Source organism: Micromys minutus (genome assembly GCF_963924665.1).
Source record: "Micromys minutus genome assembly, chromosome: 2".
In the NCBI taxonomy this organism is placed as follows: domain Eukaryota; kingdom Metazoa; phylum Chordata; class Mammalia; order Rodentia; family Muridae; genus Micromys; species Micromys minutus.
In genome coordinates, this window is record NC_137971.1 from 68,203,584 (window position 1) to 68,217,774 (window position 14,191).

The following is a 14,191-nucleotide window of genomic DNA, read 5'->3' on the forward strand; positions in this document are numbered from 1 at the left end:
GGTTGTACGGCAGCGAGGCAGATTCTTCAGGCCTTCTAACAATTCAGCCATCGCCTCCTCTCATGTTAAGATGAAATGCCAGCCTCAAACCCAAATTACACACAGAGAGACACCCTGGATGGCAACAATCTGTCTGAAAGTTCTAGCTGTGGTCACTGGGATTTCCCTGTGGGTATGTGAAGTCCACACCATTCACTTCATACCTGTCCTGCTTCAGGATGAGGTTAGAACTGAGGTGCTGACCCCAGCTCCCGTGGGGTCAAGGTGCTCTCGTTCATGAACTCAGCCCAGCCTAAACTTTAAACATACCTTTGACTAAAATAGAAGGCGGAAGCCATACTATCTTTCTTGGCAGATACAAAGCTTTCTCTGGGAAGCAGAATCGTGTGTTCACGTGATACCAGGGCAAGGATGGGAAAGAAAACATCTGAGAAACAACGGCAGAGTTTCGAGGTCCAGGCAGGACCGAGGCGAGGGAGGTTTCAATGCATCATCCTCCATAGTGGTACTACATACATCTCATCTTCTACTCAACAACAGACATCTAAAGACTACTGGACAGATACAACTGGAACAGTTAAAGTCTTCCACATCCTGCATACGCTATCAGTTAAATCAGAGACCCTGGGGCTGGGAGGTTGGCATCATCCTTGGATTTTGGTAGTCCACCACCAACCCAACAACCCCAGGACTTTGGGCTTGCTAGACAAATTCAGTATCATAGACCTGTGTCCCCAGCCCTTGCCATCAGCACTTTTCAGAGTTCCCTGGAATATGTCAGCGTGCAAGAAGACAAGGGTGGCACCTGAATAGCAAACAGTGTTCTGTGGGGGAGGAGTCACCTTAGTAAAACACAGACGTCCCTGAGCAGACCTGAGTCAGAGCCTGAGACACCAGTTTCTACAAGCTCCCAGGAGATGCTCCTAATCTAAGGAGCTGTATCTTAGGCTTCAAAACCTTGACTTGTGGCTCTATAGGGAGCAACTTGTCCTCTCAAAGACTTTCTGGAGGCAGTCACATGTATGTGCAGGTTTGTGCGTGTGGAGACCAAAGGTCAACCTCAGGTACTATTCCCCAGGTGCTGACTAATTTGTACATTTTAAGTTTATTATTAATAATAATTCATTAACTTTAGTTATTTTTTGAGATAGGTTTCTTTGTATAGTGTGGTCTTGGGTGTCCCAGAACTCACTCTGTAGACCAGGCTAGCCTTGTCCTCAGAGATCCACCTGCCTCTGCCTCCCAAGCACTGGAATTTAAGGTGTGTGCCACCACCTCTCAGCTATTCTTATTATTTTTAATATGTGTGTGCATGCATGTGTGTGTGTGGGTATATGCACATGAGTGCAAGGGACCTTGGAAGCCAGAGGCAGCAGACCCTCTTGGAACTGGAGTTACAGGTAGTTTCAAGCCACCTGATATGGGTGGTAGGATCCCATATGAATTTGGGTTCTCTAGAAGAGGAGAAAATGCTTTTAACCACTTGGCCTTCTCTCCAGCCTTGTCCACTGTATTTTGGGCCCTGAGAAATTGCCCATTAGGCTCAGCTGGCTGGCCAATCAGCAGTAGGGATCCATGTTATCAGCCTGTTTTTGCCTTCCCAGTGCTGGGATTGCAAGCTTTTGGACACAAGTGCTGGGGATAAAACTCAGGTCTTTATGCTTTCACAGAGTTCGATATCTCCCTAGGCCCTGGGAACACTGGGGAATGGGGCTGATCTAAAACTACATCTTTCTATGCCTAAGAGAGCCTCTCACAACAGTTAGCCAGCCCAAGATGTCAGCAGTGCTAAAGGTGAGGGACCTTGTCCAGAGTGCCCAGACTAAGCCCCGTGTAAAAATGGCTGGGTTAAGTGAGTGAATGGCTTCTAACTGTGATGACTCTGCTTTTGGTTGAACTAGCTTGGCCAACAGGTTTTCTTCTTGATAGATCCAGACACAGCTGGATCTGCCAGCAAGACATACCCGGCTACAAGCATCTGCACAGAGCCTACTGTGTGTAATTCATTATGCTAAAGATTAGGGGTCCAGCATGGTCCTTGCCCCTCCCCACACTCTCCCACAGTGACAGATACCCACATGTTCATGCCTGGGCCAGCGCTGAGCAAGCCCTTCTCACACACCATGACACTGAATCCTCATGAGGTAGGTACCAACTTTATACACATCTTATAGTTGAGGAAGCAGACCAGAAGAGACTAAGAGAAAACTCTCCTACCATGAGTAAGTGACAAGACTTGAACCTAGGTCTGTCTGCCTCAAAACATCCAAGCTCTTTGGCAGAGGATGAAAAGCCAGTCAACAAACCAAGCACAGCTATTCCTGCCTTCACATTGGAGCCAGACTACAGAAAAGTCTCTCTTTCTTTGGGCAAGAATAACAGGATTCTGGGTAACTGGGGAAGTAGGAAGGCTTCACAGGAACCGCATCTGTCAGCATCTACTATCTTAAAGCACAATGTGGATCTCTCCAGACCCAGGAGCAGGGGGAGGGGTGGGACAGGCAGAAGCATCTGAAAGATCTGAGGGCAGAAGGCTTGATATCATTTACAGCACTTGCTGTACCACCATGAGAACCAGTTTGTACCCAGACCCCATGTAACAAGCCAGATAGGCTCATGTGTATCTGTAAACCAGGCACTGTGGGAGGCAGATAGGAAGATCTCTAGGTCTTGCTGGCTGCCAGCCTAGCTGAAAAATGCAAAACTATGAGCTCCAGGTTCAGGGAGAGATCCTGTCTCAAAGGAGTAACGTGGAGCGATAGAGGACACCCAGTGTCTTCCTCTGGTCTCCGGTCTCCACCTGTGCATATACCTCAACAGCCACCACACAGAACCACCACCACACACAACTACCATCAACATCACACACAACTACCACAACCATCATATACAATCACAACAACCATCATATACAACCACCACAACCACCACACACAACCACCACCACACACAACTACCACAACCATCATATACAATCACAACAACCATCATATACAACCACCACAACCACCACCACCACACACAACTACCATCACACACAACCACCACCATACATATACCAAACACATATAGCACGTATTCTCATTCTCTCTCACACCACACACACACACACACACACACACACACACACACACACACACACACAGTCTCAAGCACAGATGTACACACCTACACACATGCCCACAAGCCATAAGTGTGTAGCTTTGGCCACAATCTCAGACTCACTGAGGCCCCATCTTGTGCGTGAGTGCCTTCAAGTCTGAACCTCTGCACTTGTACATTTCTCTTCACTGTTCTAGCAAAGGGAGAGGGACTTAGGAGAAAGGACATCAATGACCTTGGTTGGGCTTTAAAGCCAATGGCCAGTTTTTCCATTTGAATCATCTCTGGTTCCCACATCCAAAATGCAAAGGGAAAAAAAAATTTCAAAAGCATAGATTTCCCCTACCTGGGGCTGTTTGACCAGAGTCCCCTCCACAGACACTAAGACAGGAGACTAACATGTGTAATCACTGGTTCTACGTAGGGCTTGGTGGTTTCTAATAGATACATTTCTCGTCTTCAGGCAAAACCAAACCAAGGCCTGCAATGACCTTTGAGAAACAGCACAGTATCTCTGTGGGATGCACGGTCCCACTGCTCACGGAGAAACTTGACCCAGACAGCCCTCTCCTCTGAGGTTTCCTCAATGGACCGTGCAGCCTTGCCAACCAGGAGATGAAGCTCAGGTTTCAGCAGATCTTTTCCCTCATAGGCTCTAAGCAGGACACCCCTCCCTTGTCAACATTCCACATATTCCCCACATCGCTGTGAGTTAGACGATCTGCCAGTGCTCCGGCACTGCTTGCCTGTAATCCTCTCCTACAAAAGCATCTAGACACAGCAAAGGAGAACCGGCTGCACAGTATAGAAACTCCAGCCTACTTATTTTACAAAGAGTCAGACTGAATCTGCAAGAGTAGCTTCCCTGGACAATATCCAAGGTCAAGATTACCTTGGATAAACTACCAGTCCCTCCATAAAACAACCTGGAACATCAGTTCCTATGGTCCTCCCTGGGGGTGCTCCCTATGTTGTAAAGGATGGACTGCTTGCTGCAGTGCCAGCAGAGCTGAAGAGTCACATCCAGTGACAGTTGGATAAGTGGTACCCTGAAAGGCTCAGAGAAGTCATACGCCCTCTCTGGGTTTCGGGCCTCTTCTCTGTAAAGTGAGGCTGAAGGTTCCCTGGAGATTCGTCTGGCTTTAGTGTGAATAGCTGAGCCAGTCATCAATGTCCATTGCAAAGGCCAACATCTTTACTGCCAGTCACAGGAGCCAGAGAGGCATCTTCAAGATATCCTCCATAGGGGGCCTGATAAGGCAGTCTGACCTATGTCTGAGATCTCAAGCCCAGGCTCAGCATCCCTGTCCTCCTCCAAACCCTGCCTGCCAGCTCCGGACATACAGTATTTACTACCAAAGCTTGGCCATCTGCCAGGTGTCCAGCAGGCAGCAGGGCCAGATACTTTCCACTCCCCACTTCCAGGAGGCCTGGGTGGGCTGGCAGTCCTGAGGATCCTGCCAAGATGGTTAAGGAGCTCAGGGCTCGCTTCCCATGGCCGCACCTCTGCTCACCCACTAATGTTAGCTTGCAGCCTTTTGCAGCCGCTCTTGGTGAGAGGTTAACCCCAAAGCCCTGGTTTCCACAAGCAAGAGAATGTTTTCTCCATGAGTGCCAGATGGTTTGACCTTGCCTCCAATAAAATATTGCAACACTGAAGGCTGCGGCTACGGGATGGGGTAATTGGGGGAGTGGGAGGGAACTGTCATGTGCCAAGGAATGCAGAGCAGATGTATGTGAACTTCAGCAAGTTCTTATTGGCCACTGTGTAAAAATACAGTCTCAACTACTTACTCATGCACCTTAATAGTATCATCACCAATCCTAACTATGATGAGGATGATGATTGTGATAAAATACTATTAATGAAAACAACCCCTGATATTTAGGTGCTTACAGGATCACACAGGAACTCTGATGGGATCTTTACATGTGCTGTTTTTATTATACTTTATTCATTTATTATGCATGTATGCATTATCTGTGGGAAGGCATGTATAGAGATTACAGGGTAACTTGCAGGTATTAGTTCTCTCCTGGAACCATGTAGGTTTAGGCCCTTAGGTTTAGCAACCAGCACCTTTATCCTCTGATCCAACTCACTAGCCCCAATATATGTTTATTTTTATATAATCTCCGCAGTCGTTTTCTGAGGTCACAAGTATATACATTGTTACAGATGAGGAGACAGTCCTCAAGAAGTTATGTAATGTTGAAGAGGCTGGCTGCCTCTGAAGTCTGCTCTGACCCCAAATTCTCCTGATACCTCGTTGTCTTTAATTATTCAGTAGACTTAGGGAGTCACACAGAGTATCAAGTGCTAGGTAATGAAGATCCAGGCCCTGCAAGCCTAACTTCCTTGAGAAATAGGAATGAGGCCTATCCTTTTGGCTAGAGGCCAAGACCCACTGTCTATTCGTGTTGCCGTGACTAGACCAAGAGCTGAGGACCCTGATATCCAACTTCCCAACCTGCAGCTCAGGCAGGTGGAGGATGTGCTATCCCTTGGATAGGGTCCCTGGGGACCAGACAGGTACCCAGGGTTGACTTTCCAACTGAGACCTTAGCAAGGCATGAGCAAACCACGTACACCAGAGAGACCAGCTTCACTGAGACGACTTGCCTATGCATTCTCTATCCCACATCCTTCCAAGGGGAGGAGCCTGTGCCCCGTGTACCCTGAATGCCCACCCTGTGCTTCCCTGAGACAGACGCTGGCTTTCCTCATCAGCTTGCAGCCTGGTGTGCACCCAGTAGGTAACTGCTGAGCTCCTGGTGTGCACCCAGTGGGTAACTGCTGAGCTGGCTGTGGGAAGCCACTGTCCACAGGATGCTCACAGTTCAGGGTTCTCGTCCACACGCCTGCAGGAGCAGATGGCCTCTGCTTTGTTACAGCCACGGTTGCTGTTTGCTTCGAGCTGACTTTGGGGCAGTGTGGCTTTTGTCTTGCTTCACTTGCTCCCTGTTTCGTCACCTCCTTTCTTACCAAGAGAGGTAATTAGTCCTGTTCACTTGGTGGATTCCGGTCAGGTCACCACCCATCTTAAGGGCTGGGAGCTGAGAATGGGAGCTGAGCTTGCCTCTAGCCTGACTTCTTCCAAAGCCCCCATACCTTCTTGAACCTTCCCCTGCACTCCCTCTGCTTACCTGGAGCATCCACCCCCATCTTGCTTTCCTCCTCAAGAGATGGGGAGCCTAGCCTGAAAAGCCAGTGCTGACCAGAGCCACTAGGCACCAGAGCACCTTCTAGCCCACTCTGCTGCAGAGGATTGCTGTGTCTATCTGATAACTTTATCCCAACCCCCTCACGTTGGCCTTGAACAAATAAATGAAAGGCATTACGCAAAGCAGTAACCAGACCCGTTCCAGTGCCTTCTCAGCAAACAGAAAAATAAGTTTGCTGTGTATGTGTGACTCCCCGGGCTGCTAAAGTATTTAACTCCAGATAACTGAAAACTATTTTAAAAAAAAGAAAGGGCAAGGTGGATCACTTTTGTAATCGAGCACTTGGAGGGGTGAGGTGGTTTGAGAAGAGTCTGGGGTACACAGTGAGTGCCAAAAGGAGAAAGGATGAGACCCTGGAGAGGGAGGGAGGGAGGGAGGGAAGGAGGGAAGGAGGAAGAGGGGGAAGGTGTAGTGGAAGCAGGCAGGGAAGAAAAGCAAACAAAGCCAACAACAGGACACTGTGAGCTGGGTGGGGCCCTGTTGATCTTGCACATTAAGCCTTTCTCTGAGCCTGCCAGCTTCTCAGGACAAGAACACAGAAACATGAACCAATGCACCTCAGCCCATTCTGGATCTCCCTAGAACCAGCAAGAAGCACCCTGGCAGATCCAGCCACTTGGAAATGTGTAGGCAGAGACAGTTCTTGTTTGGTGCCCGCTACCCAGATAGCCTTGCAACACTGACAATTCAGAGAGAAGCAGGTCTGTAGGCCTGAGTGTGTGGTCAGCAAGCAAAGCCAGATCTCAGGCCCAGCATACTTCTTAGATCGTGCATCAGGACCTTTCCTGCTGGCCTACGTGAGTGGGAACTCAGACACTACCTTGCAGCCACACAGTCCCAGGGTGAGAAGTGGCTCAGGGGCAGGTTGTTTGCCTAGTATGCCTGAGGAGGCTCTGGTTTCCATCACTCAGAGAACTAGGCAGTTGGAGAGAAGGGGTAGTGGGGAAGAAGAATCTAACACCTGAGCACCAGCAGGTATGTGAGACCAAAGCTTCACTCCCAGAATCCTCTCTGCTCAGGTGGTGAACATGGAGCTCTTAAACACTATGGACCCTCTCTGGGCTGCCCCAGACAGAAGCCTCCAGACCAAGCTAACAGTTTGGGTCCTCACTGACACTATCCTCATTTTTTTTTTCCTTTTGTTTCTTTTATAGAGTATATAAAAGGCGGGCTTATTGAATTCTTGGTCGAGTTCACTGGCCCCAAGGAAGGAGTTCAGGAAAGTCACTATGGGGTGTGGGGAGAACAAGGTGCAGAGAGAAGGGGAAGAAGAGCAAGGGATAGGGAGAAAGGAGAGGGGGTGGAGAGAAAGAGAGAGGAAAGGAGATTCCAAAAAAAATCTAGCCTCAATTTTTTAAAAGGTTTATTTACTTTCTTTGGAGGACTGTTCTGCCTGCATGTATGTATGTGCACGGTGCACATGCCTGAACCCCACTAAAGGTGGAAGAGGGAGCTGAACCCCATGGAGCAGGAGTTACAGATGGTTGTGAGCCATCACATTACTGCTGGGAACCAACCCAGCAAGTGCTCTCAACCACTGAGCCATCTCTCCGGCTCCCAGCATTAGCCTTATTGCGCAAAATGCACACAAATCAAGTGACTACTGTATTGGGTAGGAGAGATGCGGAACATCCTATCACTACAGAAGGCGTCTGTGGACATGCTGATTCCAAGACCCCCACCTCTCCCAAAATCCAGTGTGGTAATGGCCAGCGCCTTGTACACTTGAAATCTCAAGCTTTTTCCTAAAAGAAAGGTTCCAGTCCTAGCTCCTGACCAGGTTACATGTTGGAGCCTCCATTTATCTTCTAACAAACAGAGGGACACACAAAACCCCACTACAGGTTGAGAAGACACAGGGGCAAAGCTAGGTTATGAAGACACTTCTCTCCTGGGAGGGAAAAGGGTGAGAAAACTTAACCTCAGCTGTCGCTGACACAATGTCTCACTTCGTTCTAACCACACCACAGTTCTGTGTGTGGCCCTGTGGTATAGTTAATGAATAGGTTCAGAAAGGGTCACAGCAGTTCTTGAGGTCATAGAACTTGAACTTGGCCAATATCCAGGTCTGCGTGTGTACTATTCTGGACCCTAGGCATGCAGGCTTCTTGGGAAGGTCGGAGGGGTATTGAGGTGGTTGGTATTAGCAGGGAGTCCTGACCTGCAGGCCCAGCTTATGTGTGCAAGAGGAACACCATATTAGATGTTAAAATGGCCAGAGGCCGGTCTAGTTCTAGGCTCCAGGCTTTCCCTATTTGGAATCTCTGTTTCCTCCCATTAATATGAGGCCCAGCAAGAATGTTCCCAGTTTTATTTTTATCCCAGCACTGACCAGGTAGTACATTAAACATCCATTTCCCAAGCCTTCCTCCTAAGTCAAGCCTGCATGTAGCTTCCCCTGTTGACAGTAATGAAGGGTTGCAAGGAGAGCCATGTCAGCCTGAGCACACGCAATTTGGAAAATGACCACCTTGCCCTGAGACCAGCTCTAAACTTTCCAGTGAAGGAACCATCATCTCTGCACTGGGACCAGGTGTGGTGTGGGCAGAGGCCACAACAGAAGGGCTACCAAGAGGGAGGAGCTGCCTGTCAAGGTGACAGTGTTTCCACCTCAGCTTCTGAGGAGATCGGGCACCTCATAAAGAGACTTGGCACCTTTTCAAAGGGCAGATTCATCACTTAGGAAACTGGTTTTCGTTGTGAAACACCAAAGCCTTAGAGCATGAAGCTCCATGGTAAAGGGCTTCTGGACTCTTTCACAGGACTGCTCACAGTGACTGAGGGCTGCTGTGACATCCATCCATCCTGCCTGCTGTCTTTGGTTTCCTAAACACATTTCAGTCTGTGTTCAAAGTCCATGGAAGAGCGCTTTGTGGGTGGGAACAGGGTGAGTGGAACCCAGTGTGCAGATGGCAACAAAGGCACCTGACTAGAGACAGGCTGGGGACTCCTGTGGCCCCTCTTCCTCCAGATGAGTAGCAGTCACCGTCTGTAAAAAGTTCCCACTGCATACCAGGCCTTGTCTCGAAAGCACCTCAAATCCAACCAGGAAGGTGTTGTTTTATCTTCCTAACAGTCTACTGTGTTAGAAGAATATTGCTCTAAATGCAAAGCTAGGAGGCTCAGTGTGGGGGTTGGGGGCAAGCGTGCATGCATGTGTGCGCATGTGTGTGTGTGCGCATGTGTGTGTGTGCGCGAGTGTGCACTCTTATTGCCCTCTCTGCTGAGGAAACTGTCTTGGGAACCTTTTTTCTTTTCCTCAGTCTGCACAGCTGCGGCATCCTCTAACCTTAACTTGGGAACCTGGTGTCACTGTTTGTAATTTTAGATGGTACGAAGAAGAGAAGAATCGGAGACTGTGTGGGAAGATGGTGTGGGAGGGAAGAGGAGAAGCTGCTCTGTGAGGCTTTTAAGTTCCGCCAGGGCTTCCTCGGCAAGCAGCCAGCTGTCTCTGTTCTGTTCTCGACTTTTCAACCCAGCTGCCCTTTGTGAGTAGCCTGGATCTTCACAGAGAGCCTAAGCATCCGGGAACATGTTGTGATTCTCCTAAAGTTCGATAATAATTGGGCTGGGTGTGGCAGAGCAGACCTTTAATCCCTAGAGACAAAGACAAGTGGAACTCTTATAAATTCCGCCAGTCGAGTCTATATATCAGTTCCAGGTGAGCAAGGATACGAAGTGAGATCTCATCTCGAAAAGAAAACTCAGTAATCATTGGACTGGATGGATGGCTAACCACTGTCCCACGTGGAACCAAAAACACTCCCCTACTTTAAATAACCATCTGTGGAAGATGTGGCAGTTCCATGAGTGATTCAGGACCACTTGCTACACATTTACAGTCAAAGTGCCAAATTCCAGCTATTCCACTAGCAAGAAGATGATCTACAACAGTGATAGCAAATCAGTTCTCAACATAACGTGTCTCTGACACCAGGTCTCAGGCTTTTAGCCAGATCGGGATTACATTAAGTTCAGAAATACTCTGTAAATACTCTGTCTGAGCTGGCTTCTCAGAATGGGTGACCATGACTGAAAAGATACAAACTGTGGCTTGTCACTAACACTGCCATTTGGATATTATAAGCTCTGAGATGGATAGTTACAGATAGATGACAGATACATACATTCATACATACATAATACATCAATGACTAGATATGGGATAGATAGGTAAATAGACACATAGACACATAAATAGGTAGATCGATACACAGATAAATAGATACATACATACATACATTCATACATATGTACATACTACATCAATGATTAATGATAGGTAAATGGATAAAATTGGGTAGACACATAGATACATAAGTACATAGATCAATATATATATATACACATAGATGATAGATAGACAGACAGTCAGCACTCACTTCTACATGGCTATGTAAGATTGGTTTTTCAAGTCACCCTTTTGTTACTGAAAAAAGCAAAAGTGACATTTCTCAGATTCTGAAGATAGGACTGGCCCCTGGCTGTCTGTAGCTCAGGGGTTAGCACTTGCCTAAGATACTGAAGATGGCAAGATGGTTTTTGTTTTTGTTTTTATGAGTATGCTGTTGCTGTGTTCAGACACACCAGAAGACGGCATTGGATCCCATTACAGATGGTTGTGAACCACCATGTGGTTGCTGGGAATTGAACTCAGGACCTCTGGAAGAGCAGTCAGTGCTCTTAGTCGCTGAGCCATCTCTCCAGCCCAGCAAGATGTTATAATTCAATCAATTCTGTGGGATCAACGTCCCTGATCTCTTAACAAGAGAGGAGAAATTTGGGTTTGATTAGATACACAATTTGAAACAGTATTTTGATGCTGAAGTACGACACAAGAAGACTCATAAAGCATCCCAGTGAAAAGCCACCCCCGAAAATGTCATCAGGTAAGATCACTGTAGGGCATGGATGGGGGTTAGAAAGGGTTCCTCCTCAGCCACTGTGTTATTCTGGGGTGGTGAGTTGATGCTGCCTTTTAATGGGGAACATAGCTGCCGCCCAAGATATTTTAACTTGGAAAAAGAATTCATTTCTGGAGAACAGAAATTGGCCAATGGGAGCCTCAAGTCAGGCACACATACAAAGATCCCAGGAATCATCTCCACACTGGTATTTGGTGATGTCTGGTAGCTGAGCTCATCATTCCAGGAAAGCCTATCACAAAACCACAGGAGCCTAGCCCACCAAGTCCCAGGCCCTCTGGTGAAGGAGATACGCTTGCCGTCACTCACTCCGCAGACAAACCGAGGTTTTCCGCGTCAGCGGTGAGAGCAGAGAAGGGTCTTAGCCTTGACCTTCACCACACAGCTTCTGTCTGACTCCACCAACCCTCTCCCAGAGACAGCTGCTGCTTTTGACCTTTACATGCTTGCCTATCGCCCCTGTCATGTCTGCTCTGGCCTTAAGAAAAAGAGAGAAACTAAATCTTATAATACATTTTGACACCCCTCAAATTCTAGATATGATCACTTCACAGATAAGCACCATAAAAGCAATTAACAATATATTTTGTACTTGAAAATACTAAATCATCATCATCTGGTGTGTGCTACCTTAAACACACCTACACACACTCACACGTCACATAGGAGATGGCAGCAGCCACATTGGACCAGGAAGCTCCAAATCGTGTAAAAGTCTCAGTAGGAGAAGCTGACAGCACCTGAGATCCCGTGCCTGTAAAGACCGGGATCAGACTTTCAGTGCTGACCATTAAGACTTAAATTTGTAAAGAGTTTTGATGGCAGAGGAAAAAAATGCCTACCTATTTTTATAGGTGAAATTACTCTACAATTCTAAATAACAGTAAGAATCGTGTGGCCTTAGCTCTCTTGGAACTTGCTCTGTGGAGCAGGATTGCCCCAAACTCACAGATCCCTGTGTCTGCCTCCCAGTGTTGGCATTAGAGGTGTGTGCCAACACCACCCAATCATCATAATTTTTCTTAAGACTTATTTTTACTTTTAGTTACACGGACATATGTGGTTGGGTAGGTGGATGTGAGTATGGGTGCCCTTGGAGGTCAAAACAGGGAGTCAGCACCCTTGGAGCTAGAGTTAAAGGTGGGTGTGAGCCTCTGCCAGAGGTGCATGCTAGGAACAGAACTCAGGTCCTGTGGGAAAACGGTACAGGCTCTTAACCATGGAGCCCCCTCTCCAGCTCTCTTTCCTTTTTGGTTTTCTATTCTTTACAAACATGACAAAAAAAACACCCTAATTTCTAGTATTTACTCAGAATACTATTTTAAATTCTGAAGTGATTTAAACACTGAGTCATGAACTATTTATGGGACTCCTCTTAGCTTGGCTCCAAGCTTCCCCGGGAAAGAAGATAAAATGTCTGTGATGCTGAGAACAGGTACTGATACAGTCTTGTAGGGCAGAAGAGACTTCCTGGCTACACAGATATTTTTCCTATACCCAAAGTTGGTATGCAAGAGATTCATACCAGTGAATGCTGCAAGAGATGGTTTAAATAAAATCTGTCGGGATAGCTCAGGCCACATGTGTTGGCTCAGAATCATGTGAGTTGTCCTTATGGGACAGCAGAAGCAGCTGGGAGCTGGGGGAAGTGTTGAGACTCGAAAAACAGGTGACCATGCATTCTTTCAGCATGTGAAAATATGAATCAAATAATTTGCAAAACACCCACAGCTGTTGGTAGAAGACACGGCACAGGTACTAATTTAGACTCTAACACACATTCTCTCTCTCTCATACACACACAGACACGTATGTGAGAGAGAGAGAGAGAGAGAGAGAGAGAGAGAGAGAGAGAGAGAGAGAGAGAGAGAGAGAGTGTGTGTGTCTAGGTATTCAGCAAATCTTGTTCACCATGCCTCCCTGTCCCTTAAGAATAAATGTAAACAGCAGCTTCTGCAAGGTCACAGGCAGCACTCACTCACTTGGGATAAAAAGCAAGGGGTAAGGTTTGAATGACATGGCTCCATTTGTCATCCGCTCTCCTTGTCTGAAGACCTCTGTGGGGCGTGGCTTCCACTGTGACAAGCAACTCTTGCTTCAGAGATTAAAGCAGTGTTGGCCCATTAACCTCAAAGGGGATCAAACTAGATTAGTGTGTGCCCATGCTAAGGACATAGGGGAATACGGTGTGACATCTAGGGACTGTAGAGCTGTCTGAGTGTGTGACAGTTTCACGACTGATCGTGACCTTCATCATAGAACTCTAAGCACACTAAGACTTGTGCTGTATGTGTGTATGGGGGGGGTATGTGTTTGTAGACTTTAAATGAGTGAATATTATGCTGTGTGGATTATAGCTTAGTGGAGTTGTTTGGTTTTAAAGGTAAAGGCTCAGGTATGAAAGCAAGCATCCTTTCTGCCAACAGTGCTGCTCTGAGTCATTACTTTATAACTACATTACTGAAGCACATGGAGGATAGAAATGGGTATCTACCCCACCTCCCCACACACACTTGAGACAGGGTCTTAAATATGGCTCAACCCCAAACTCCTGATTCTTCTGCCTCCGCTCCTAAATGTTGGGACCACAAGGGTGTCTTGCCGCCCCTGTCTTCTTCTCGTACATAATAGCACAGACAGTCTGCTCTCAGCCGAGTATGGTAGAGCAGCCCCAGAACTTACAAAGCGAAGGCAGAACATCAGGAATTCAATCATCCTCAGCTTCTTGATGGATTCAAGGCTAGCATGGGCTATGTGAGACACTCTCAGACAAACACTACTATCCCTTATGAAGTCATCTGTCTAAGGAAGGTGCCACAGGTTTTGTGTCACTGACCTTTCTGCTCCTCCCAAATCTCTGGTCTCTGCTGAGAAGCTTTTCGGAGTGTGTGTCTCTGGAACTGGAGGTAAAGTGGCTGAGCCAGGCCCTGGGATCTTTC

At 47.3% G+C, this 14,191-nt stretch overlaps 1 protein-coding gene across 12 annotated transcripts in view; it reads right to left on the reverse strand.

Moving 5' to 3' along the window:
- Positions 1-14,191, reverse strand: part of TACC2 (transforming acidic coiled-coil containing protein 2) — a 199,772-nt gene that overhangs the window by 116,816 nt on the left and 68,765 nt on the right. For 9 of the 12 annotated variants that reach the window (XM_080911974.1, XM_080911977.1, XM_080911975.1 and 6 more), the window contains one exon: positions 14,089-14,190. The exons of the other annotated variants lie outside the window; for them this stretch is intronic. In XM_080911974.1, coding sequence (XP_080768100.1) covers positions 14,089-14,190 — 102 coding nt within the window. The remainder of the gene's footprint in view (positions 1-14,088; position 14,191) is intronic. 12 annotated transcript variants of the gene reach the window in all.